The sequence below is a fragment of the Anarrhichthys ocellatus genome, unplaced genomic scaffold, assembly GCF_004355925.1.
Source record: "Anarrhichthys ocellatus isolate YVR2014 unplaced genomic scaffold, GSC_Weel_1.0 scaffold3, whole genome shotgun sequence".
Lineage (NCBI taxonomy): Eukaryota > Metazoa > Chordata > Actinopteri > Perciformes > Anarhichadidae > Anarrhichthys > Anarrhichthys ocellatus.
The window spans coordinates 3,049,224-3,073,481 of NW_022280033.1; the positions used below are offsets into that span (position 1 = coordinate 3,049,224).

General features: G+C 40.7%; 2 protein-coding genes across 3 annotated transcripts in view; both read left to right on the top strand.

Annotated features, from left to right (window-relative positions):
- The window catches only part of epas1b (endothelial PAS domain protein 1b), a 37,773-nt gene extending 22,740 nt beyond the window's left edge, over positions 1–15,033 (top strand). The window contains exons 6-16 of one of the 2 annotated variants that reach the window (XM_031878170.1): positions 350–552; positions 2,957–3,063; positions 5,006–5,153; positions 5,876–6,084; positions 6,323–6,543; positions 6,924–7,034; positions 7,317–7,852; positions 8,071–8,161; positions 8,687–8,780; positions 8,888–8,983; positions 9,212–15,033. In XM_031878170.1, coding sequence (XP_031734030.1) covers positions 350–552; positions 2,957–3,063; positions 5,006–5,153; positions 5,876–6,084; positions 6,323–6,543; positions 6,924–7,034; positions 7,317–7,852; positions 8,071–8,161; positions 8,687–8,780; positions 8,888–8,983; positions 9,212–9,363 — 1,968 coding nt within the window. In that variant the 3' untranslated portion in view covers positions 9,364–15,033. The remainder of the gene's footprint in view (positions 1–349; positions 553–2,956; positions 3,064–5,005; positions 5,154–5,875; positions 6,085–6,322; positions 6,544–6,923; positions 7,035–7,316; positions 7,853–8,070; positions 8,162–8,686; positions 8,781–8,887; positions 8,984–9,211) is intronic. The other variant, XM_031878179.1, reaches the window with a different exon arrangement.
- Positions 15,034–22,202: 7,169 nt separating this feature from the next.
- LOC116377212 (solute carrier family 22 member 7-like) overlaps positions 22,203–24,258 on the top strand; it is a 7,342-nt gene continuing 5,286 nt past the window's right edge. Inside the window, exons 1-5 of the mRNA XM_031838799.1 lie at positions 22,203–22,270; positions 22,367–22,767; positions 22,929–23,032; positions 23,304–23,458; positions 23,661–23,829. Of these exons, the coding sequence (XP_031694659.1) occupies positions 22,264–22,270; positions 22,367–22,767; positions 22,929–23,032; positions 23,304–23,458; positions 23,661–23,829 (836 nt within the window). The 5' untranslated portion in view covers positions 22,203–22,263. The remainder of the gene's footprint in view (positions 22,271–22,366; positions 22,768–22,928; positions 23,033–23,303; positions 23,459–23,660; positions 23,830–24,258) is intronic.

Consider the following 24,258-nt stretch of genomic DNA (forward strand, 5'->3'; position numbering starts at 1 on the left):
GAGAGAGAGAGAGAGAGAGAGAGAGAGAGAGAGAGAGAGAGAGAGAGCTGCTGCAGCTTCAAGCCAGCACATCTGCAACATCTGCACACCACGGTTGCAGGGTAGCAAAAGAAACACATCCTATACAGATATTATAGAACTCGGCAAGTAAAACTATACATACATTAAAAAACATGTTGAACGAAAACAGACAAGTATGGTAAACATGACTTGAATATGTTGTAAAGAACAAAAATAAATTCACTTCACTGACGAAGTAATTTCACAAAAATGACAAGCAGCCACACATCCTGTGATTTTCATCGCTGCGCAGTGTGAGCTTCATTCGTCCCCCTGCTGCTCCCTCCAGGTGCTGCATTGCACCGGACACCTGAAGATGTACAACAGCTGTCCTCCGCGCGTGCTGTGCGGCTTCACAGAGCCCCCGCTCACCTGCGCTGTCCTGATGTGCGAACCCATCGCGCACCCGTCCAACATCGACACACCGCTGGACAGCAAGACCTTCCTGAGCAGACACAGCATGGACATGAAGTTCACCTACTGTGACGGGAGGTAGGCAGGAAACACATACACAGTCGTGCACAGAAGGATATAATGTTTAATGCCTTGTTGGGATTAAAGTCATCTGAGAATAACCCAAATTATGAAAAGCAACAAAAAAAAGCCACCACATTTTAGAGACTGAAACCAGAAACATGACTTCACAGAAAGAGAATCCGTGTACTTACTGAGTCCTTACCCTAACACCTGTAGAGTTCAGTGGAAGAGCATCTTCATGTTGTGGACAGCTGCCAGTTAAAACACAAGCCTTAAATTGCAGCACACTGTTGACTGATTGCAATGTTTTCACTGTGTCAGTTTGACTTGGCAGGGACGTCGGTGGGAAATGTAAGCCAGGCATGAAATATAAATACTTTAATAAGACGCCCTCATGCACATTTTCAGACTGGGCCAAGTGTTCCCGATGACAGATTCACGTTCCAGTTCCCGTATTTCAAAGTTGCCCCTCGACATCAATCCTGTCGTGTGTGTGTGTGTGTGTGTGTGCGTGTGCACAAGGGTCAATATGGTAACATTACATTTTTTGTTATAATTACATATAATTACATTTTTGTAATTATTTGTCCTTCTGCTGCCAAGTCTGTTACAGGCACAGCGGCCATCTTGAAACCAAAGAGCCGGTTCATTTGCATCCAAATATTTCTCTCCCTTTGGCACGAGGACGCGATGACACACACACACACACACACACACACACACACACACATTTCTGATTCGAGTTACACAACCACATGCTCACAGACCTCTAATCTTATCAAGTTGCTCATGCAGGACAAAGGTTTCTTTCGGGGAAAAAAGCGTGTGTGCGTTTGCTTATTGCGTGACCGTTCTACAAACAAGGACCTATTTTCTTTCTCACCTCCTTGGTGCAATTTGATAGCTGCCCAAATCTTTGCTCCAATTACGCAAATGAGTTCATAGTAGGCGGGTCACCCTCCTGGCTCGGCGGGGACTTAGACTCATTAGGGAAGGGACAGAAAGTTCCCTTTAGCTCATGTCTGGCTTTGTGACAGGTCGAGTAGGGGTAGACCAAGAAAGAGAAGTGAAGGAGGGAAAAAGGAAAGGAGACTTCTCACTTAGTGGAGAAGGAGACAATGAGAACAACTTCTCCACAAAAGGCAACGTCCAGGAGAAGTCTAACCTCTCATGATCATCATCATAAGCATTATTATAATTTGATGCTATTCTTAGTGCAACCACTCTTGAATATGATTCTGTTTTCTTTCTTTTTTCCATCTCCTTTCTCCCTTATCTTTTCTATCTTCCATGTTTCCGACCGTTCCTGTCTGTCGCTCCTGTTATTCCTCCCTTAGTATCTCCTTCTCACTGCCTCTTTTTTCACCTGCCTCTCATAAAGTCTACATTTTCTCCTTGGCCTGCATCTGTCAGGATTATCTGAGGATGAGAGTCTCTGCACTGCCAGAACCTTCTCTCTCCTCTTTCAGTCACTCACACATCTAATCCACACAACTCGTAACCATCCGCTGATGGTTCATCTTCATCCTAAATATAATTTGCATAGTGTGGTAAAATAGTTTTAAAAATAGACTTTAGGTTTAGTACAAAAATTGCACCATTGTATACCCAAGCTCCTACATAACAGGCGTAAACACTCACAAGCAGCTTACTTACTCGAGATTATATTTGCCAGACTGAAAGTTTTTGGTGGAGGGAGGAGTCAAAAGAAATCACATTCCAGCCTCTTTTAATTTGGGCTAAGCATGACGAACGAGTCTGCACTCTATGTCCCAGTTTATCCTCTCTGGCCTCCTTTAAACCTCGTGTTCAGGGGTCATTTCCTGTTGATGGTTTGGATTATGTTCTCACAGCACAGTTTGTTGGGAAGAGACTCTCCTTTGAAAGTGAGTAAACCACTCCAAGTATGTTCGGTGTGAACAGGGCCTAAAACTAAGTCGGTATTTACCTTCTGCACTCAACAAAGTAAATATAAGTCGAATGTTGAGACGCATCTGCACCTCAGTGCCTTTTTTTCTTGGTAATCAGATTACTGTAATCCTGTAATTTACTCCCCAAAAACCTGTGTTATTGAGGTAAGAGAGATTTGGAGAAAAATAAAAGGTAAAGAGGTATTTTTAAATGAGGTGAACCAGCAACAAGATCCTCATTAGTGAGTGACAGAAAGAGATAAGCTGTTCCCAGAAGCACATAGCAGAGACTCAGAATGTGAACAATTCTTATTTTTGGAAGACTCACCCCTCTGCTTGATTTCCAAATCGTGTGTGAAGCCTTTTGAAGTGCAGAGGTTCAGGGCAGAGAGCAGCATTTGTCTTGTGAGCACTGCGTAATAGAAAGGAATCAACGAAAAAGTTCAAATTGATAACATGAAATCATGTGCATTATTGAATGTGTGTGTGTGTGTGTGTGTGTGTTACAGGGTATCGGAGCTGATGGGATACACTCCTGAGGACCTGCTGGGTCGCTCGGTCTACGACTTTTACCACGCACTGGACTCAGACGGCGTCACCAAGAGCCACAACAACTGTAAGCACACACAACTCGCATGTATATACACTCAGAGGCATACGTTTAATATGACTCCACACTAGCTAACTTCTGTTTAAAGCACCATTCTGACCGGAATAACAAGGTGGGGATATTCCCTGTGCATCGCTGAATTATAACTCTATGATCTGGATGGAAATGTTGGCGTTAACATGTTTCCTTCTATCAGATTAGCAAAATCAAGTATGAATACCAGGCTGTATTTCCTGATGATTTTTCTTTTAGTTAATATGGTAAAAACATTCGTTTGTTAGTGTGTGTGTGTGTGTGTCTGTGTGTGTGTGTGTGTTTGTGTACAGAGCAGGGGCTTGGTATTAAGATGTCTTGTCTTTATTAGATTAAGCACAACCATTGATGGCTTAATGAGGTTTGCCCACACTGGACAAAGGGACCAGGTGGCCTCTATTACATTCTAATGACACCGCGTGTGTGTGTGTGTGTGTGTGTGTGTGTCTGTGTGTGTGTGTGTTAACCAGCTTCTGAAGTGTCATGGCTTTTCTCTCCACTGACAGTACTCTGTTCAGAGCCTCTAATGATAAAGAAAAAAGTGGTAATTTTGTTCCTTAAAACCACTCATGCAACATAATGGCAGCGTGCAAAAAAAACATCCCTCTAACTCACATCATCGGTCAAAGTTTCCTGTTCCAGGAGCCGGTGCAATTTTTGATTTTAGAACCTTTAATTACAATCTTGCTTTGCTGACAATGAGACGTTCCTTTTTTATTTATATTTTTCATAAAACAAGGAATAACTCTGCTGTGAGATTCTCATATCTCAGGTGCAGTTTAATTCATTAAGGAATTTTCTAGAAATGCTGATTGTCTGTATCTTGAAACTAACAAACGACATTAAGGTACTGACTTTAAAATAAGATTTTAGGACTCAAGATTGTCTGCAGACGATGTGTGTTGTGGTGTTTGTGGATTTTTAGTTTTGTGTGTTTTTCTTTCCTTTACTTCTGTTCTCAATCATCCATGTCTAAAGTTCTTAGTTGTCTGTAATCTGCTGAGATAAAGGGCTCTCTATCTCTCGCTCTATGACACACAGACACACACACACACACACACACACACACACACACACACACACACACACACACACACAGACGACCCGCTCTTACAGCCAGCGTGACCAGCCTTTTGATCAGCACATGCAAACTGACAGTGTTCTTTACTACATTTAATATTGCCCTTCCTCACACTCACAGACACACACACACACACACACAGTCACTGGCCTTATGTACACTCTCTGACCACAGTTCTGCTCCTTTCCCACGCCAGTGTTGAACTTTGGATTGCAGCCAGCACATCTCCTTCTCAGCTCAAAATTCACTTTCTCCTGCTAACTGATGTCAGGTCGATTTCACAGCCTTGTGCAATGTGTATATATATATATATATATACATTATACATTTAAATACATTTAACAGATTGTTTAACTATCTGTTCTATTCTGTCATTTATATGAAGAGTCTCATGTACAGCAGGCTTAGTCTCCCTCTGAGATTATCTACTGTAGTGCGCTGCTGTACTGGACAATAAAATATATTATTCAAAACATTACATAAGATCAAACAATGATTATTTTTCATAGTGTAATAAATCCAGCTCCCATAAGTCACTCATGGATCATAAGTGTATTATCCAAACCTCATAGGAGCTAAACATCTTTAATACACTATTACTTTAGCTGAATGGTGACACAGTTGACATCATCAGATGGTCTTGAAAAGGGTTCTTATCTGACTAAGCCGCTGAGGAGTGAGAGGACATAAAACATGGCTCAGTTCCATTCCTGAGTTGTGTTAAGTCACCAAACACAATAGCTCATAACTCAAAGCTCTTACCTACTTCTCTCTCTCTCTCTCTCTCTCTCTCTCTCTCTCTCTCTCTCTCTCTCTCTCTCTCTCTCTCTGCAGTGTGTTCCAAGGGCCAGGCAGTGAGCGGTCAGTATCGCATGCTGGCTAAGAACGGAGGCTACGTCTGGGTAGAAACCCAGGGAACTGTTATTTATAACAGCCGCAACTCCCAGCCCCAGTGCATCGTGTGCATAAACTATGTCCTCAGGTGAGCACTGTCATCCTTCAGTGATGGCAGATTCTAGGTGACAAGATCGGGTTTGTTTAAAAAAAACGTTATTTAACGAAGCAGATTTATGAAGGCCCATGCCCCATTCTTAAATGAAGTGTTTAGATCTGAGACTTGTACTTGTACACAGTGGTTTAAGTGCAAAAACATATGTAGAGTACTCCCCTTATTCACATGTTGGCGTGTGTATCAGCTCGTATCAGCAATCTCTTGCTTGTATATTTACCCATAATATTAATAGTTAAAGTGCTTTCCTGTGTTACTTGTAGCCCATAGTATAATTCTATAAGATATTATGTATATATATATATATATATATATAATGAAGATAAAAACAATGTGGACGGCCTCTGGACGAGCCAACGGTGCAAAAAAAACCATTATGTCATTATGAATCGCACAGAGAACCAGATATGAAGAGGGCAGAAAAGAGCACTGGCAGCTTGTGAGAAGTACCAGTGCTCAAGAAAAAGTCACAATACGCTACGAATCTCGAGGTCAAGACATCAAAGCATTTCAGATTGAAACAATGTATAATCTCACTGGGAACCCAATGTAGAGGAAAATCTCAAAATCATCACACGCCACATTACATGAGAGCTTTATATGGGCTTCCGAATCCTTCAAGTGTTTAATGTGCTTTTATGAGTTCTCTGAACACAAAAGCCGACTCGCTCCGCTCTCCCTCTCCGAACCTGCAGTGACATCGAGGAGAAGTCGATGATTTTGTCCTTGAAGCAGACAGAGTCCCTGTTCAAACCACACCGCATGAGCAGCTTCTTCACTGCTGGAGGTGCGGGTGTGACCGGAGAGCCGGGAGAAGCCCTCTTCCAGAAACTAAAAGAGGAACCGGAGGAGCTCACCGAGCTGGCTCCGACACCTGGAGACACAATCATCACCCTGGACTTCGGTCTGTATTGACTTCTGTCACTTGTTTTAAACTTTAGTATTGATATTAACAATTTTCCCCTCATTTGTTGTTATAAAAGCTACTTAGATCCTTGCAAGACAAACATTTGTTTGCATAAATTTGTTTTATTAAAATGGACAATCAGCTGTCGTGTTGGTCAACCCTCTTCCTCCACACCACTTTGATTCTTTATCCCTTCTCTTTACAACTGACTCTGATTTCTTCTTCTTTCTTGCAGATGGCCCTCAGTTCGAGGAGCCCCAGCAGCCTGCAGGATACACCCAGGTGTCTGCCGCAGCTATGCCCCCTCTAGGACCTACTTCCTGGGCCAGCGAGAGCCACAAGCCTGCCCCTCCGGCATCAGTTCCAAGGGACATGGCTAACATGGCCGGTGCATTCACCGTGCAGCAGAATCCGCCACCGGGCAGCGCCACTCCGAGCCTCAGTAGCTGCTCCACGGTGAGGACGAGGAGGGAAGCTGAGACTAATAGAGACTGAATGTTACACTGAAAGGAGTAATTAGTTAGTGAGCGAGCAACTGGTTGTGTTTGTTTCGTAGTTTGTTCTTTTTGTGTTCAGTGAGGCCTGTGGGGTCGAAGGTCCCTAACTGTGGGCAATGTGTGTGAGAATAACGGGGGTGGATATTTGGAAGGAACAGGCTCTTAGCGGTGAATAGTGCCTTTGTCGAAACTCATCTCTTTCTCTTTGTTTTGGTTGTTTCCCTTTTCTTTTTAAACTGTTCTTTGGCTTACGTGTTGTCCCTTTCTTTCCTCTCTCTATCTCGTCCCCATTTATTATCCTCCTCTCTTCCATCCTCCTCCTCTCGTTCACCCCTGCAGCCCAGCAGCCCAGGTGATTACTACAGCTCAGTGGAGAGTGACCTGAAGGTGGAGCTGACTGAGAAGCTCTTTTCTCTGAACACAAAGGGAAACACACCTGCAAACACCGAAGTGCGTGTCCCATTAATATGTTTATGTTTGCCTCTCTGTTATCAGTGCATTCATTTGATTTATGAGGTTAACTTCGCTTTCCTTGTCTCTCTTCCTTTTTGGCAAAAAGCTTATTTCAACATGTGCAAGATTATACTCGTGTCGAAGGCTTTTGTCTTCCTCACAAGGAATTTGTAAAAATGTATCTACCTGCACAGTCTGAGAAGGAAAAACATAATGCAACAGCTGTATATCTGGCGAGTTGGTTAACACCCTCTATAACTGCATTTTTCACTTTCCCAGAGCAACTTGAGTGACTTAGACCTGGAGACGTTGGCTCCTTACATCCCGATGGATGGCGAGGACTTCCAGCTGAATCCCATCATCACAGAGTCCGAGCCCCTAGAGGGGGGTCCAGCGGGATCCATTGGGAGCAAAAGCGGCCTGCCCAAAACACAACAGCCCACCCAAAAGAGCTTCAGCAACATCGCCAGCCTCTTCCAGCCCCTGTCTCCCCCTCCTCAGCCACAAGGCCACTACCAGCACCAGGCAGCTGCGTCCTGGGCCGCAGGGGAGAAGAGAGGCTCCAGCCAGTTAGCTGTGGACTCCCGTGCAGGGTCTTGCATAATGGGGCACATGCAGAATCCTCCATTCCAGGCTTCAGCAAGCACCCCTCTGTCCTCCATAAGTGGCAGGCAGAATCTGCAGTGGCCACCGGACCCTCTGATAACGTACCACCAACAACAACAAGCCACCAAGGCGTACCTGATGGACCATTTGTCTGGAGAGGAGCGCCCGTCCTGCCAACAGAACATGCCACACCTCATGCAGAAACAGAGGTGATGTAACAATCAACGCAGTCCGAACATTCACCTTTTAAACCGAGACAAAACAATAATTCACGAGAGACGTTTTTAGGTTTCCCAGCTATTTCTTATAATGAATTGCTTGAAATGCAAAGTTAAGAGGGCGGATAAAAGAGTACAATCTAAGAGCGGCTGGCTGTTTCGACATCAAATTTAAATGTGTTTGTGTGTGTGTACATGTGTGTGTGCAGGTCCATTGACAACTTTGTGCAAGCCTACAGAGACATGAGTCCAGCCAGAGTGGCCAACAGTATCAAGCGCTCCTTCACTCAGATGGCTGTGGTGAGTTTCTCTGATAAACATGCAGTATTTGTTGTACCATTGAAGTTGAAGGTGACATACAGTATCATGAAAAACCCACTTTATCGGTGCTTATGTACATACATTTGGGTATCTAGAGTGCCTACAAACCCACAAACTGTAAAATAAGACAACCTTGTCAGTTTCTGTCGACTGTCTAGTTAAAAAGAACACGTGATTCAACAAGCCATAGATCTGGCTCCACTTCTTACGTATCGTGCAGGCTCATTCAAATAAACCGACATCCATCTAAGTATCTTTACCCACGACTTGAGAACTACCTTTGCAAAGGTGCGCCAAACTGGGCTTTTTGGGAGGCGGGCTTAAAGAGACAGGCGCTAAAACAGTGTTAAAAACAGATGTATATTCAGAGAGATAGTATCAGAAAAGATGTGTTTTTTAAATATTAGTATGAACCTGAAACCTCACATTCAGTTTTACTTTAGCTTGTTATGATATAAGCAGTTAAATGCACTCTTTTGTTGCGGACACGTGATTGTGTTTCAGGATGAACGTACGCCTTCAGAACTCATATGGAAGAAGATGAGGGGTGACACTTGTGCCGCCATGGATCGCTCCCTCAGCGCAGGATCACTGACAGGTATGAGCTCATGTCTGTGTGTGTGCGTGTGTGTGTGGAAAAAACATCTTTCACTATCATCTGTTCCACCCAACAACTGTACCTGTGTTTTTCTGTCTCGCCGTCAGAGATGGGCAGGATGATGCCCGGCAGCATGTCTTCATGTCTCAGCTCTGTGCAGCAACACCGGAAGTGTCAGTATCCAGGAAACAGGATAGGTGAGGGTGAGCTGACCTGTCTGTACTGTTTACAGTCCACAGTGTTAAACTGGCTAGAAACTGATATCACTATGTAGCAGCGGCGGCACTGTACTGTTTTCTTATTTATTGAGCCTTTTTGGAGAGAGGCTGAGAACAAAGAATGTCATTGCCAAAGACTGCACGACAATAACAGCAAACCGAATGACAAATAAAGGACATTGAGACGTTCTTTCCATTTCTGTCATCTTCTAGGTATCGCTAGCCGTCTGCTGGGCCCTACGTTTGAGTCCTACTGTCTGCCGGAGTTGACCCGCTACGACTGCGAGGTCAACGTCCCGCTGCAGGGCAGCCTGTACCTCCTCCACGGCTGTGACCTGCTGAGAGCCCTGGACCAGGCCACCTAGAGCCCTCAGATTCAAAACCTGCCTTAGACCCGGACTTATTCCCAACCCTAAGCCTCAGTCTGTAGCCCAAGACTAAGCCTTTCTTTACCTTCATACCTCTGAGCCTTCTGAGAGCCCTTGGGGCTAAGCTACCTTTAGGGAATGGTATTCATAACCACATCCTGCCTTATTTAGCTTGTATGGCTCAGCCCACACTACTGTTCCCTGTCCCTTTATAGATCTGTACCTAGACCATCTAAGCAAGCTGAGATATCAGGGTCACGGCCTTTTTCCTCTTGACTCAAATCAGATACAGGTTGAACACCAGTGTACAAAAGTTGCCCTGCATTGAGCCAACCACATAGATGACCCACATACATATATATTAACATGCGTCAGTTGGTGAAAAAAGGTCAACGCGGGACAATTAACAGAGTAAAAATAATGCAACACTCTGTCCGCGTCAAAAGGTCTTGACACCGGGATCGTCGGGGTTTGGCGTAGACGTCTCTGTGTTCAGAAGCACCGGCTGAACTCGGGTCTTTGGTGAAAAATGAGTATTTGTGGCATCGGGATTCAAACGTTGAACCGGCCCGGTCTCCGTCACAGACCTCCACCCTGATATGAACTCTATGCAGCTCAGTTCCCAGACCTACCTTCTCTTTAGCAGCTAACCCACTAGCTCAGAGGAGAGGTACTATACTACCTAGACTACACTGTGTTCTTTCACTTTGAATATCTAACCAGCAATTAAACCCAGCCGAGTTCTTAGTCTCTGTCAAAGTCAAAGTTGGGTATCATGAACTTGTTCTGAATTGTAGCCATGTTTAGATTTAAAACAACCAAGAATTTGTTTTTAAATCATTTCTCTCTTTAAAGCTTTATCTTATGATTGAAAAGATAAAGCTCCCAAAAATCCCAAATCACCTATATTAGGATGTCCGACTGAAGTCAAAATAACATTTAACTTGTACATGACAACACAGAGAATATTTCTTTCGTCACGTTTAGCTTACCTCGGCTTGAGTTAAGACAGACGCACTCAAACGGGCATTAACCTGCCTGTTCTTGCCTGAATCCATCCCACCTGAGTCACCGTAACATCTCCATCATCTGCTCTGTTTAAATATCAAAGTAGTGCAGTTTGATCATTCAGGAGTCTGTTTCACGGTAGCATTACTTCTGCTTGAGTCAACTGTAATGACATATGCATTATATTGTTATTTTACTTATTATAATAACTCTATTTTTCTGCTATAGAACTCAGATATTTTAGCTTTTATCAGATGTCCCCAGGTTATTGCATCCTAATCAACAGGAAATACCAATACTGCTTTACTTTTCCTCATTTATTTTTTTCATGTTGTTATTCGACCAGATTCTTTTATTTCTCGGGTCAAACTCACTTCACATATATTACAATACATGTATTCTACTGTAAGTTCTTTTTTAACTTCTCTTCTTAAATCTGTCCTTTATTTATCCAAATGTGTTTTTCTCTCGCTTGATTTTCTCAGTCAGCTAAGTAGCTTGTGTGACTACAGGGTTTTTCTCCTATTGTGCAATTATTTAATTGAGCTAAAGCTTATATAGTCAGCAGCAAAGCTTGCCTTATTCACCACACCGATAGCTTGCGCAAAGGATCTGACTTGCATACACAGTAGTAGTTCATGTGATTACATATTGTAGACTTGCACACACACTTCACGCGATCCATACAAACCAGTGGTGTGCACAGACGATCTAAGGAGCAGGGGTGGGAAGGAAAAAGGGGGCACCTCTTGTGAATGAAAGTTTTACTTTAAGCTTTAATTGTTGCCCTTAATAGATCACATATTTTAGGCTTTGTAACTAGAGATCAATTATATATTAGCTTATTTTGCAGAACTTGGTCACATGTACTTTTTCTACCATTCCAGGCCAGCCATTGGTTTCCATTCATTTCTAATACATTTCTACAGGAAACAAAGTGTCTACACCACAAAAACATAGTTTGCAGAATGGTTAGCTGTAATGTAAAGTATGCAAGCTTTGTAGTAAATGGGCTAAAACTTTCTTTTAGCTAACCGGAGTATATTTGGGGGTATGTGAAGGGCATTTGAGCCACAGGAGCTGATCAGAGATGCACTAAGAGGGCTCGAAAGAGCACTTTGGCTGATCCGACGGACGATTGGCCAATCAGATTGCCACTTGCGTAGGTTCTAGTAACCTCAGTTGCCCCTTTGTTGTTATATTAGCGAGAAAATTAATCATCTCCTATTTAAAAAAAAAAAAAAGGCCTTTTAAATAAAGAAGGGCAGCAGAGGTTGCTCCCCTCACCCTCTTTGCACACCACACCACTGCACAAACCAATCAGTCTGAAGTTGATGGCAGCAGCAACTGCATAAGCACTTACCCATTCAGACTATACATATGTACAGAGGAGCAGCAGCCTTAGTTCCAGTGCAGTACAGCAGCCTGTGAAGTGACTTGAAGTGTATGTATTATTCTGTATGGTTAGGACAAGGCCAGTTTATATTGTAATTCACGACATGGAGTGGCTGCCAATATCAGAAAGCTTTGACACAGACTAGTATGAGTATACCTAATACACTATGAACTAGGAGTAAGGTCAGAGTTTTTATTTTCAGACTACAAACTGTAATTTTCACCCAAATGATGTCAGTAATCTCACCGACAGTATGTGCTCTGTGGCGGCACGTTAACCATTGTTCTCTGTTCTCTCCTTTCCTGTACACTCAAAGTATTTTTTCTTAATCTCACTCTATTTTTTGAGGTAATCCTCTTTGTGTGGTGACCACTTATTAAGAGAATGAGTTATAGATCTTTGTTCACATATCCGTTACGTATTTAAAGACAACTGATGTTGAAGATAGTGTTTTTAGTGTTTGTGTTCTGGTACTTTGTCCTTATCTACCCCCATAGATGCAGATGGATCAGATCCCTCGCTGTGCAGTTTCCTCTCGTGCTGTTTCTGTGTTGTGGAATTTTTTTTCCCCTCCAGGGTTTTAGCCTTAAATATCCTATCGCTAAAATATCTATTGGGTCTGTTGGCTGGGCAATGCTGTTTTTTTGTTCTTGCTTTAAGACAATAAAACTAAAAACAACAGGAAAAAAGTTCAGATAAAAAAATGAATCGGTTTCACTTTTCAAATATGTAGCATTTTGAATATTGTAAAGAAGGTGAAGTTGCCACATAATTAATCATAGTTTTTGAGTTGCATATATAAAAGAAATTGTGCTTCATAGACATGTATGTGTCATTTTTCTAGACTTTGTATAACATCCCTTGGATCCTAACTCTATATTTTGATGTCGTGCTGACATTTTCTTTAAAGTCTAAAGATTTTGAATCCTTATAATGTGCCTTATGTTTGTCCCACATACTGAGTTTGCCCTTCAAGAGCACAGTTAACTTCCTTTGACTCTGGAGTCTATTGTCGAATAAAATCCCAACTTGACGGAATCTGAACACCTTAACAGTTAACAACCAGCTAGTATTTGTTGTGTCCACTTAACTTTTGTACATTGGAACACAATGTCACAGTTGGGATGATTTTTCTTATAATAACCTCAGGTTTTGTCGTCAACATCTCCTTAATATCCTCCTCTGAAGCATTCATTTAGATCCAGATAGAACAGCAGCCTGGCAGAAACACATTAGAACCCATTGTAGATCCCCTGGTGATAACAAGTTCACATTGGTGAAAGGTTTTTAAGGGAAGGGATTCCCCAGCTCATCAAAACAACATTTTTTTGTTGATGAAGCTGCTTTTAAACTTTGGTTTGGTTGAGAGAGATTTGACTTTACAGTAAAAGTTCTCCGGGGAGGGTGAAAGGTCAGAGGGGGACGGCAGTGACAAAGTTTGCAGATTGCTTGACACACGTGTCGAGAGTCCATTACAGTCACTCTGCAAACCAAATTTGCATGACTTTTATCTTTATAAATAAATATACAGGCTGCACAGTTTGCCTTAAAAAAATGGGGAAGGCAACATGATGATGCAGATGTTTAGAAAGGCTATAACCAAATCTGTTTCAGTGTTTAAACTGAAAGGACGTATGTATGAAAGGACATATGTAAAGCTGTCTGGCAGTGACTAAAATGCTATTACAACTAACGATAATAAGTCCAAATCTATGAATATTAACTCCAGGTTGTAGAAGAGTAAATCAAGCCAGCTAAACCACATGATGTTTGATAGGACTGGATATTATCATCATCCTGAGAGGGGATGTGGTCAGAGAAAGAGTTTGAGAAGTTATGAAGGAGGAACGAAAAGAAGTGATGTCGACTTGAAAGACACTAAAAGAGAGAGATAGATCCTGCTCAGCCTGCCCACTGATGCATATCTCCTCAACTCCTCCACTCGACATATAACTCATCTGTTACTACTCTCACTCCCCCTCTACCTTCACTTTCTTGTAAGACTCAAAAGCCAAATTTGGTTTTCTCTCCTGATCTGTCAGCAATTACTTTAGGTAAGAGGGCATTCTTATCACTGCTCAAATTCAGAGTTCTTCCTTTTTCAATGTTGAAAGCAAATTGAGATATTCCTATTTGCAGGATTATGTATAGTATTAAATATGTTCTGTATAATGATCAATTATAATAATGAAAGTTGGTTAGATTACAGAAAAGCACCTTAAAGCATGTTCAAAGCACCTTTTAAATCATTATGTTCACTACGATTTACGGAGTATAAAAGTACATTTTTGAAGACCAAAGAGTTTTTAGGCTGAACATGTTTAATGTTCTGAAACGATGCGCCTGGAGGAAGAAAAGCACATCAGATGGACTTTATTAACTGATGAGATTTGAACTAGATTGGGTTATTGTATGTGGAAAGAGTTGGCTAGATGGAAGTCGATTTTAGAAATAAAAATCTAGGCAGAGGGGAGGTCCCGCCACCGTTTTAGGATAGCTTCTGCTCCGCTAGCTTCGACCTGAAATTTTAGAATTGTTTAAAAATGCCAAATTTATACAACCAGTCATTTTAACAAAGATTAAACATATTTTGTTAGGTTTTTTTGAAATACACCTCAGTGAGTCTTAAAGCTTCTTAGGAGATGTAGTTATGTATTCTGACTGTTTTATCTTTGCGAAAATGAAAACAAGTCAAAATTCGGTTATCTTGGAATATGGATAGTCGACCGGAGGAGCAGGTGTCAAGAAGACAAAATAGAGAAAACTCTCTGAGAGAAAAAGCAAATGCTAGAAGCACAGATGCTAACCAAAAAATGGGCGGGGCTTAATCTCTCTATTTAAACCCTAGAAGGCTTATCACCAGTCCTAGTGCTCAACATGCTGTGCTGCTTGAAGGGTTCCCCCCCCCCCCAAAACAAAAGTGACAAAACATGTCATGAGTTGATCCACTCATTCATTGCACCTCCTCTTTAAAGAAAATATCAGCATTTTGTGTCTCATGTGACAACAGGGTTTTTTTGTTTTTCCTTATGGGATCCATGTTTAGCAACTTGTATTCTGTTTTTGTCGATGTCATACAGTACAGTTATATTAGCTGATCAATGATCTGCATTTTTTTTATATGCTAAAAATCCGTATTGATCTTATTATTATCATATATTGTTATCAATGGTATTACTATATGGGGAATTTAACCCGATAAGAAGTTTGTGTTTATGCACTGATATCTTATTATTAAAGCATACTGATCTTACCCTCCCTCATTGGCTTCATGTGTGGTTTATTGTTTTTCAATTTAATTTATGTTCTGATTCAAATATCATTAGCAGCTGTGATGAAGGAGATCATTAATTCACAATCACAGATTTTCCATTACAACTATAAGGTTTGCTTTTCAACCTAATCCAAAAAAATACGGAAATCTTTCCGTTTCTATATAATTGATACCAATCTGTAAAAAATTACAGAAATATGTTTTTTTTGTAAATATATTAATGATATATTTTTATTTGTGGATACTTATTTTTGTATTTTATATCGCCTCAATAGTATAGTATATAATATTGTAAAAAAAAAAGTCAAAGTATAGTTTGTCATAACAAAAATAATCATGAAAGATGTCTTAATATTATGCCATAAACATGTCATAAAAACTCAAGGTAAAGTAATAAAGTCACAATATGTCATAAAAAGTCAGAGTATTACAATATGTATTTTACTCATTATTAATCAATTAAAACATCAGCTCATGATGTTTAAACTGTACAGTTTAAGGAGCGGTAATCACACAGGTTAAGGCAATGAACAAACGTAGGAACAAAACTGTGGCAACCTGGAGACGGGAGATCTAGGAATGCGCTGGCAGAGTGTCGTGGTTTATAGTCAGTTTGTTGGGTGTTGTTGTTTTTTGTGCTTCTTCCTTCCTCTGCAGGAAGACAGGAACTAAACTTCATGGGCACGCCAACAAAGGCATGATGGAGATTCAGACAGAAATGTAGGTAAACAGCACCGACACACGCACACACACACACACACACACACACACACACACACACGCGCGCGCGCGTGCGCGCACATCTTGCGTCTCTTTGTTCCAGCTGATTCAGAGCCTTTTGTTTCCCCTTAGGTGGGGAGTCAGGAAAACACGATGGAGGTAAAAAGGGAGGAACCGGCTTCCTCTTGATTCAGACATGAAGGGCCTTGATCCAGTTTCTGCTGCAGTCTAGAACAATTCACGCTGCACCAAAACCTTCCGAGAGCTTCTGTGGCAAGTAGCAGCAACCACTGCTGGTGCATGGAGTGCAGAAACACCATTCAAAAAGACATAAACTCTCATACACTCCACACAATTACTCCAACACACACAAACAATTATGTATGAATAGGTTGTCACAGCAATGGACCTCTCAACTTTGGTACTTTATTTTTGCCACAAGTGTGGTTCCTGCTTTTTCTTAACTGATGATATTTTTCATTTTTGTAAATACTCAACATTATTTCGTTACGATAATGAGAATTACATTACGACCAGACCTCCCTTTTAATTGCTTTTTTATTTTTTGAAATCCATAACTTTCAATACTTTCTAGGAAAAGTAAGAGCTTGAACTTAGAAAACGCCTGCTGTGTTCCGACAGCCAGCTGAGAGACAGAGACGGAAAGAAGAGCCCGTCTCAGCTGTGTCACGCTGTGAGCTGACCCAGTCACTTCCCCCGTCAAACCTCTGCCTTTCTGTCCACACATATGTCTGTCTGTCCTTTGGGACCTCAGCAGGTCTCGGGACAACTGTCCAACATGCTTATCTAGGACACTTTGTTTATGCTGTGGTCCAATCCCAGGACACTGAGCTGCTCTGACTGGGACTTAACCCTGATTGAGCTCAAATCTCACTGTAAACAAACATTCAGTTTCCCATGTTAGAATCAGAGACTACTTATGTCTGGCTTCTAACATATGAGAGGATGTATGTACTGTTTTTTTTTTTTCAGATTAACATGGAAGTCAGTGGGTCACGATGGCAGTCAGAATTGCCTTTTCTTGAAATACTCTCAAAACAGTGGACGAGAATACTTTATGACCCTCCATCCAACGCTTTGATCCAAAGGAAGATATTCACAATCCCCAGAGGACAACACAACATTACACCATTTATGAAGAGTTATCACAGTACTGTTGTATTAATCGTCGACAAAGCAGCAAGTCAACAGGGTTTCCTCCAGGCTTATTGCCCCTCCTCTTCCACCTCCTCACAAGGATGCTTCGTTCCGTCACACTCTTACAGCGTTAACGTGGGCTAGCTATGCTAGTGAGATAGCATACCTGTCACCATTGGCTTGTGTCTGCTGACACTCGATGATCTGAACAGAGAACAGAGTTTTGGGTAAACGTAGGTCGCACATGCCTCCCAAATCTCAACAGCACATTGTGTGACCCTGATTAGTTTCTCCATCTGGGGGAAACAGACATTCACAAGAACAACGGCAGACCTTTATGAATCAATCAACAAAATTTGAGATTTGGGCAACACTGGAACCAGAATACTTTGGCCTCTCTGTTATACAGTAACACAATGGATATCTTACGTCATACAGTTATTGACAAACTTATTGTCCTGTGTTTTTTCTTCTGACTTTGTTTTTCTGTGAGAATTCATTCAGAAATACAATTATAGGCCAAATCAAGTCTCTCCAGCCCACGCATTTTCAGCAATTGTTCTGATCTGGGAAGCATGAAGACAAAGAGCTTACGCACTGATTACTCACTATCCTCACTGTTTGACCTCTTTGTATCCCCGTTTGGCTTGATCAGGAAAAGAGCCAAAAATAAGCCTTTTTAATAGGACGAGGTTGGAAAGAGGGTCAGTAATTATATCTAGTATTAATACATAGGAAATCACTACATTTAGAGAGGATGGCAAATAAACAATAGCTAATTTACAGACCATAAAGAGACTCTAATTTATTAATACACACAATACATGCTCATCTTGCTTTATTACATTTTGTAATAGTACTGTAGTCCGTTCTACATAGTGCTTTTGCCCCACAAAGGGATGAAAACTTCACTTTCAACTTTCCCTGACAACGCTCCTGGAGTATATGACGTTGACAAGGGACCCGGAGTTCACGGTCATTTGCTTTCTTTTCTATCTAGTATCAGCTGCATCCCAGTCGTCTCTTGATCTCTGTCGGCCTCTTTAGGGTTCCATGTCAAAGCTTGTCTGTTGGTGTTTCACACTATTTTTTTGCAGTGTGCGCACGATCCTTCTTGTCCTTCCAATTTCCTTTGTTGCTGGTGGTTGTTGTGTCCTCGTCCACAGATCGTTATGGCGGATCTTTTTATTCCTATTTTTCATTATTTAAAGTTTTTAAAGTTTGCTGCTTGTTCTCATTTTTCTACATTTCAAAAGACTTTTAAATGTCACCTTAACATACATTTAGATGGGAAGCCCTTTTACTGTGCTGTGTATGAAAGATGCAAGAATACAAGAAAAGATATGTTTTAGCTTATAAAAGTGTGTCCATCTTGCGTCATAATTTTGTTATTGATTTCAGAAACTTCAGTCTTCACAGATTCATCAACTCATCATTCCATCATCCTCATCATCCACCACCACCACCACCACCACCAGTGTCTGGACTCCACGGGGGGATTTATCTTGCTGCTGCTCAGGGCAGATGCCCCTCGATTACAAAAGTGCAAGCGCCAAAGACTTTATCATCACATATCTGTTAATACAAAACAATTTTATTTTCTTCATCTGACTTGTCTCTTCAACTGCCCGTACAAAAACACATGTCGACAGTGTTTTTGTTAAAACTGTCACTGCTGCAGGTGTCGGGGGCTGTGTGTAGCTCCTCGCAGCTCCAAAAAACGTAAATTTCCAAATAGACGTTATCTTATTGGGAATCTAATTGGTTCATTTTTCACCTGAAAAAGAGTTTTTTTTGGCAAGTAATATAAAAGCTAGCGACGCTAAGCAAAGTAATCACACTTTCACTCTAAAATAAAGAAAGATTACGAAGTGTTGCATTGTGGAAGCGCCCCAGTTCAGGCAAAGAATAATGTGAATAAAATTTCAGAAAATAGTCACAAGGGCAAAATATATAAGTGTAATCATTAAGGCAGTATTAATTGTGTGTGCATTGTACATTTTCTGATCCTGAGGGACCTTTGGGCCTTGTGTCTGTCTGCCTTTTCCTGTGTGTAAAAGAAGCCCACAGACAGATTGAAGAGAAGCTGTTTCATCCTTCATTATGTGTGTGTGTAAGTGAACTCCACTGACGGAGCTGGCTGTAAAGCTTCCGGAGGGCAAACATCGTCTTTCTCATGAGAATGTTTTGCTCTTAACTCTCTCTCTCTCTCTCTCTCTCTCTCTCTCTCTCTCTCTCTCTCTCTCTCTCTCTCTCATAGTCTAGTAAGACATGATATAGAGCGTTGAAAAAAGTCATAGAAATTAAAAATTCATATTATAGCATGTCGAAATAAGTCAAAACAGTTTGATAGCATAGTATTTTAAATCCATTAAAGTCATAGTATATTTTGTCGAAAAAAAATCATCGTATAGAATGATGAAAAAAGTCATAAATTGTAATAGTAAAATATGTCGAAATAAGTTGGTCATTGTGCTATAGTATAGTCTTTTATACTATATTCTTTCACCTACTTTCCACTGTCCCTGTTGTTGACCTTAACATATAATATGTAAGCCTCTCCAGGAACTCATTTTGTTCTAAAAATCTAAACATTTTGATCACTGCACATAAGCAATTTGAGATTATGAGATAATAATGAGAAACTTAAAACATCCCAGCTATTCCTCTACAGCTACTGTCTTTGAATGCTATTGTTTCACCAGCTGCAACATGCTGAGGTTCATTACCCACATCAATATGAATATACATCGCCATCTAGCGGACAGGAACGTGTACTACAGCGATGCTCACACAAGTTAAGCATGACCTTAACTGGCTTCTACCATGTTGTCTTTGAGAGATCAGCCCTCTAATGAAGACATGTCTCAAATTTATTAACCTTTTTTAGACACAAAACATTTTTAATACAGTAAACAGTTTATGGTAAAAACATGGTGGTAGTCTAAGACATAGTATATCATAAAAACAAATAATTAAAAATAGTAGAAGTATAATATGCTACTATGACTGTTCACAACATTTTTTATGGCATATTATAATCTAAGTTATTATTGTATTAAGGCACACTGTACTACCTTTATATTGGCCAATAAAGCTGTTTTTGATTCTGACGTTCTGTACCCTTAATTCCTTTGTTGTGATGGCATGACGATGTATGACAACCTCAGGACAGGACGCAAAGGCCAGCTGGGGTAGTGACCACAAGTAACATCTACATGTGGACAAAGACGAGCACTGTCTGAGACTTCTGGAACTAACTTTGCCAAAACATCTACCTCATGACTAAAAAAATGACAAATTTACTCACTTACGATTACATATCCATGGAAAATGTATCCCATCTTGTTATCTTTGTTCCAAGTATAACTTGAACACACTCACATCTGTATCCACTTCTACACCTCAAATTCAAACACATATTTACATAAATACAGACATAAAAGTATGTACTCATATACTTTAATACACATATTTCTAATGTGTTTAAATTTTGTGTTTTTGTTATTATTACTGTGCTTATTTCTGGCAATATTAACAGTGTCGTTATTGATATTGTTACTATTAAAACCTTGTAATCATTCATCCACAATTCCCCCACAATACTGACAACATCCAAAACAATCAAACATCTTCTTCTGTCTTGCTATCAACAATACAAATACAAGCACTGGGTTTACTAACCCTATCGGTTATACAAACCTGAGCTTATTGGCCATTATATACGGTGGGAGAAAAAGACAAGAGGCGGTGCATCTTGTGACCCATTGAACGTCTAGTGCTCCACGGGGGCTAATCATATGCGGCTTGTTCAAGAACTGTAAGAGCACTTTATTTTGTATTCTTCCTTCTAGGAGACACTTCCCTCTGGCTTCTGTGAAGGTATGGTGCCCAATATATTTTACATGTTCAACCCATCAGTGTTTTGTGTGTTTACTTTTTTGAGTACAGGTGTAGATACCAGCAAAAGTTCATATTTAATTACTTTCTGAGAAAGCTGTTTCAACATCTAAATTTAAACTTCTAAACCACTTAGAAAGTCTGTATGTTTTCTTTATCGATATTTTTGGTTAAGTAACAGCAAAAGAAAAAGCACAGTTTCTGACATCCAGTCAGTTAAATCCTGCATTAACTGACCTGCATTTCAAAGAAAAACAGTGATGCCTTCTGGTTAATGTTTCCCTTTTTTTTTTAACTCCAGCAATGTGTAGTATTTAAAACCACTCTCTGACAACACATTACTTCTTAAGACTGCTGTGCCCTGTCCATACATCGTGTAGGTGAAGTTGTGCAGAAACCTCCACTCTACTAATATTTTCCTACAGAGTTCACTGTGTCACATAATATACCATCACTGCTCCCATGGAACTGTGTAACTTTCTTTTGTCTTGCTGATCATGTGTGGGAGGCTCATGTACCGTTCTGCCTCCATGTTTTTCACCGTGGTTTGCTGCTACTGTTTAAACAAAACTTATAGACTTTTTTAAATTCTCTTTTAATTTTTACAAAACGTTCCACAGATAACTATTTATCGTAACTGCAAAGCAGATTAGACTGAGACAGTTGTATCAAAAGGATTGTCCTCAGCTGCACACGATGGAAGAAGCGAGACAGACCTAACGCAGGACAAGCTTGTAAAAAGTCCCGATGAATGTTGCTCAACACTTGAAATATCTTAAATTCTGGGCTATGACATCAAACACTTTGACGTTAAAGGCAAAAAAACGTTGCACAGAAATGCACAAACACAGAGAGGACAGCCGTTCTATGATTGAGAAACATTTCCAGACGTCTGACACCTAATGTTTTGCATATTTGTCCTTTTTTTTCCAGTGAAGCTATAAAAAAAATACCTGAAATTAAAAGAAAGGATGTTGTAGGCAAATCCAGCCCCTGACATATACAGGAGTTTGCAGATTTTTATTGTAATTACTTTGTTCGCTGTATACAATAGACATATCTTGTTCCCTCAGTTTTGTCATTTGGGTCATCTTATTAATAAATATTGCTCTCAAAATGAAAACTAGATGACATTGCAAGTAGCTTTAGTGAAACAGTCCTGAAAAAAGATAACTCAAAGTGCTTCTTTTTGCCTGAAACCAAAGAACACTCTTCTTCACGGAAACCCAACGCTGATGGGTGATCTACGTATTCAACAAGTTGCACTTGTTGAATAGATAAAGATTATATAACTTTATGACGTCCAAAGGTAATGCTGACGTTAATGATTAAGTTGGGTTGGTAGGAAAGGCTGCAGAGCATACATTCAGTCCTGCATACCAGAGAACTCAGTACAGCAGTACAGCAGAATTAATAGTGCATTGATCTTTCGCAGATATCTATGGCAGGTGAGTAATTGCACTTTAAAAATTGCAGTTGAAACAGTTGATTTACCTCATATTTTACTTGTGTCTACTTACAGCATTCTAAATGTGTTCTTCTAGAAACCGTAAGCACAGTGAAGATGAAGTTTGAGAATATCCTGGAAGAAATCGGCAGTTTTGGGCCTTTCCAAATCGCCATCATCATCCTGCTGTGCACCCCTCGAATAGTTCTGCCCTGTCACTTCTTACTGAATAACTTCATCGCCGCGGTGCCTCCTCACCGCTGTGACATCAGCACGCTGGGTGCTGGAGGACTCTTCAGAAATTTAACTCAGGAGCAGAGACTGACCGTGAGCCTCCCCGTGCGGGAAGACGGTGGCCCGAAATCCTGTGAGATGTTTGCAACGCCTCAGTTTCAGCTCTTAGCCAACAGCTCCGACAGCGCTGACCTGCCAACCGTTCAGTGTCAGAGCGGATGGGTTCACGACAACTCCACCTTCACGTCCACCCTGGCAACAGAGGTACAGAGGAGTTTTTATCAGCATCAAACACTGTGTTTTTATGGTTCTGTCATTTTATGGAAATGACAGAAATTTAGTTTTGTTGTTTCAGTGCCACGCTGAAAGAACCTGTTCCCCAATAGATGATCTAATGACCTGTTCTCTGTGATCTGCTTCTCCAGTGGGACCTTGTCTGTGATAGAAAAAGCCTGTCACGAACCACAGGCACAATCTTCTTTTTTGGCATGATGATAGGGACCATTGCTTTTGGATTCCTCTGTGATAAGTACGTGAATAAAAAATGTGCCTCCAACTTTTTTATGATGAAGTGAAAATTTGATTTAAAGACTTCAAATGGCAAATACCTTTTTTTTTTGCATATACTTATACATACAAAATGAAAGGAAAAATTCGCCACCTTTCATATGGATGGCCAACTTGGTTCTTTTGAAAAAGATCATGTTTTGGGTTCAAATAAATCCTCGGTGGCAGAAAACGTTTTTCACACCTGCAGTCCCTAAGTCGTATAGATAAAGTTAAGTCTTTCTTATTTGCAGGTATGGGAGGAAAAACACTCTTCTGGCCTCGTACATCATGACCATCGTGTTTGGCTTCGCCAGTGCGTTTGCAAACTCCTACATTCTGTTTGCAGTGCTGAGATTTCTCACTGGGTTCGGACTGACAGGAATCGGCATCAACTCCATTGTTCTCAGTAAGCTAACTAAGCTTGAAAGATAATGCAAAGTCATGTTTTGTGTTCACAGCTTGTTTTCCCCCAAATGGCCAGATGAGATTTAAGGTTTAAGATTTAGGGAAATGCAAATAAAACAGAAAGTAACTGCTTTATCATTGAGTTATTATTGTTATTATTATCATTATTACTAACTGATTATGTAATTTTCCTCACCTTGCAGGCATTGAGTGGGTCGACACAAGTCACAGGTCATTTATCGGTGTGATCGGCAGTCTGTCCTGGTCTGCAGGTAACATGCTGCTGGCTGGGTTTGCCTTCCTGGTGAATGACTGGCGGACACTGATCATGACCGTCACGGCTCCACTGGGCTTTGCCATTGTGACCTGGTGGTAAGCAAAACACATCACGTTATAGAATTATTTCAAATGAACAATGAAAATGGACATTTCACCATGTGGCGCTCAATGAGGTCAAGTACCACTAAATAAATCGGTATTTGTTTTAAATCTGAGGATACCTTGAACTGCAAATGAAAATGAGACAAAGATTTCTGTTGAAGGCAAGGCAAGGCAAGGCAAGTTTATTTGTGGAGCACATTTCAACAAGGTAATTCAAAGTGCTTCACATAAAACCATTAAAAGCATCAAAACATAAGGCAAAAGTAAAGGAGATTTAAAAACAATTAAGAACATTCATTGAAACAATAAAAACAGTCATTAAAACTACACAGTGAGATACACTAGTCAAGTATTTTCCACCTCAATTCTTAGTTTCTGTTAGATCCAGTCATTCACAAGTACAGTTTATTTCATACAGTT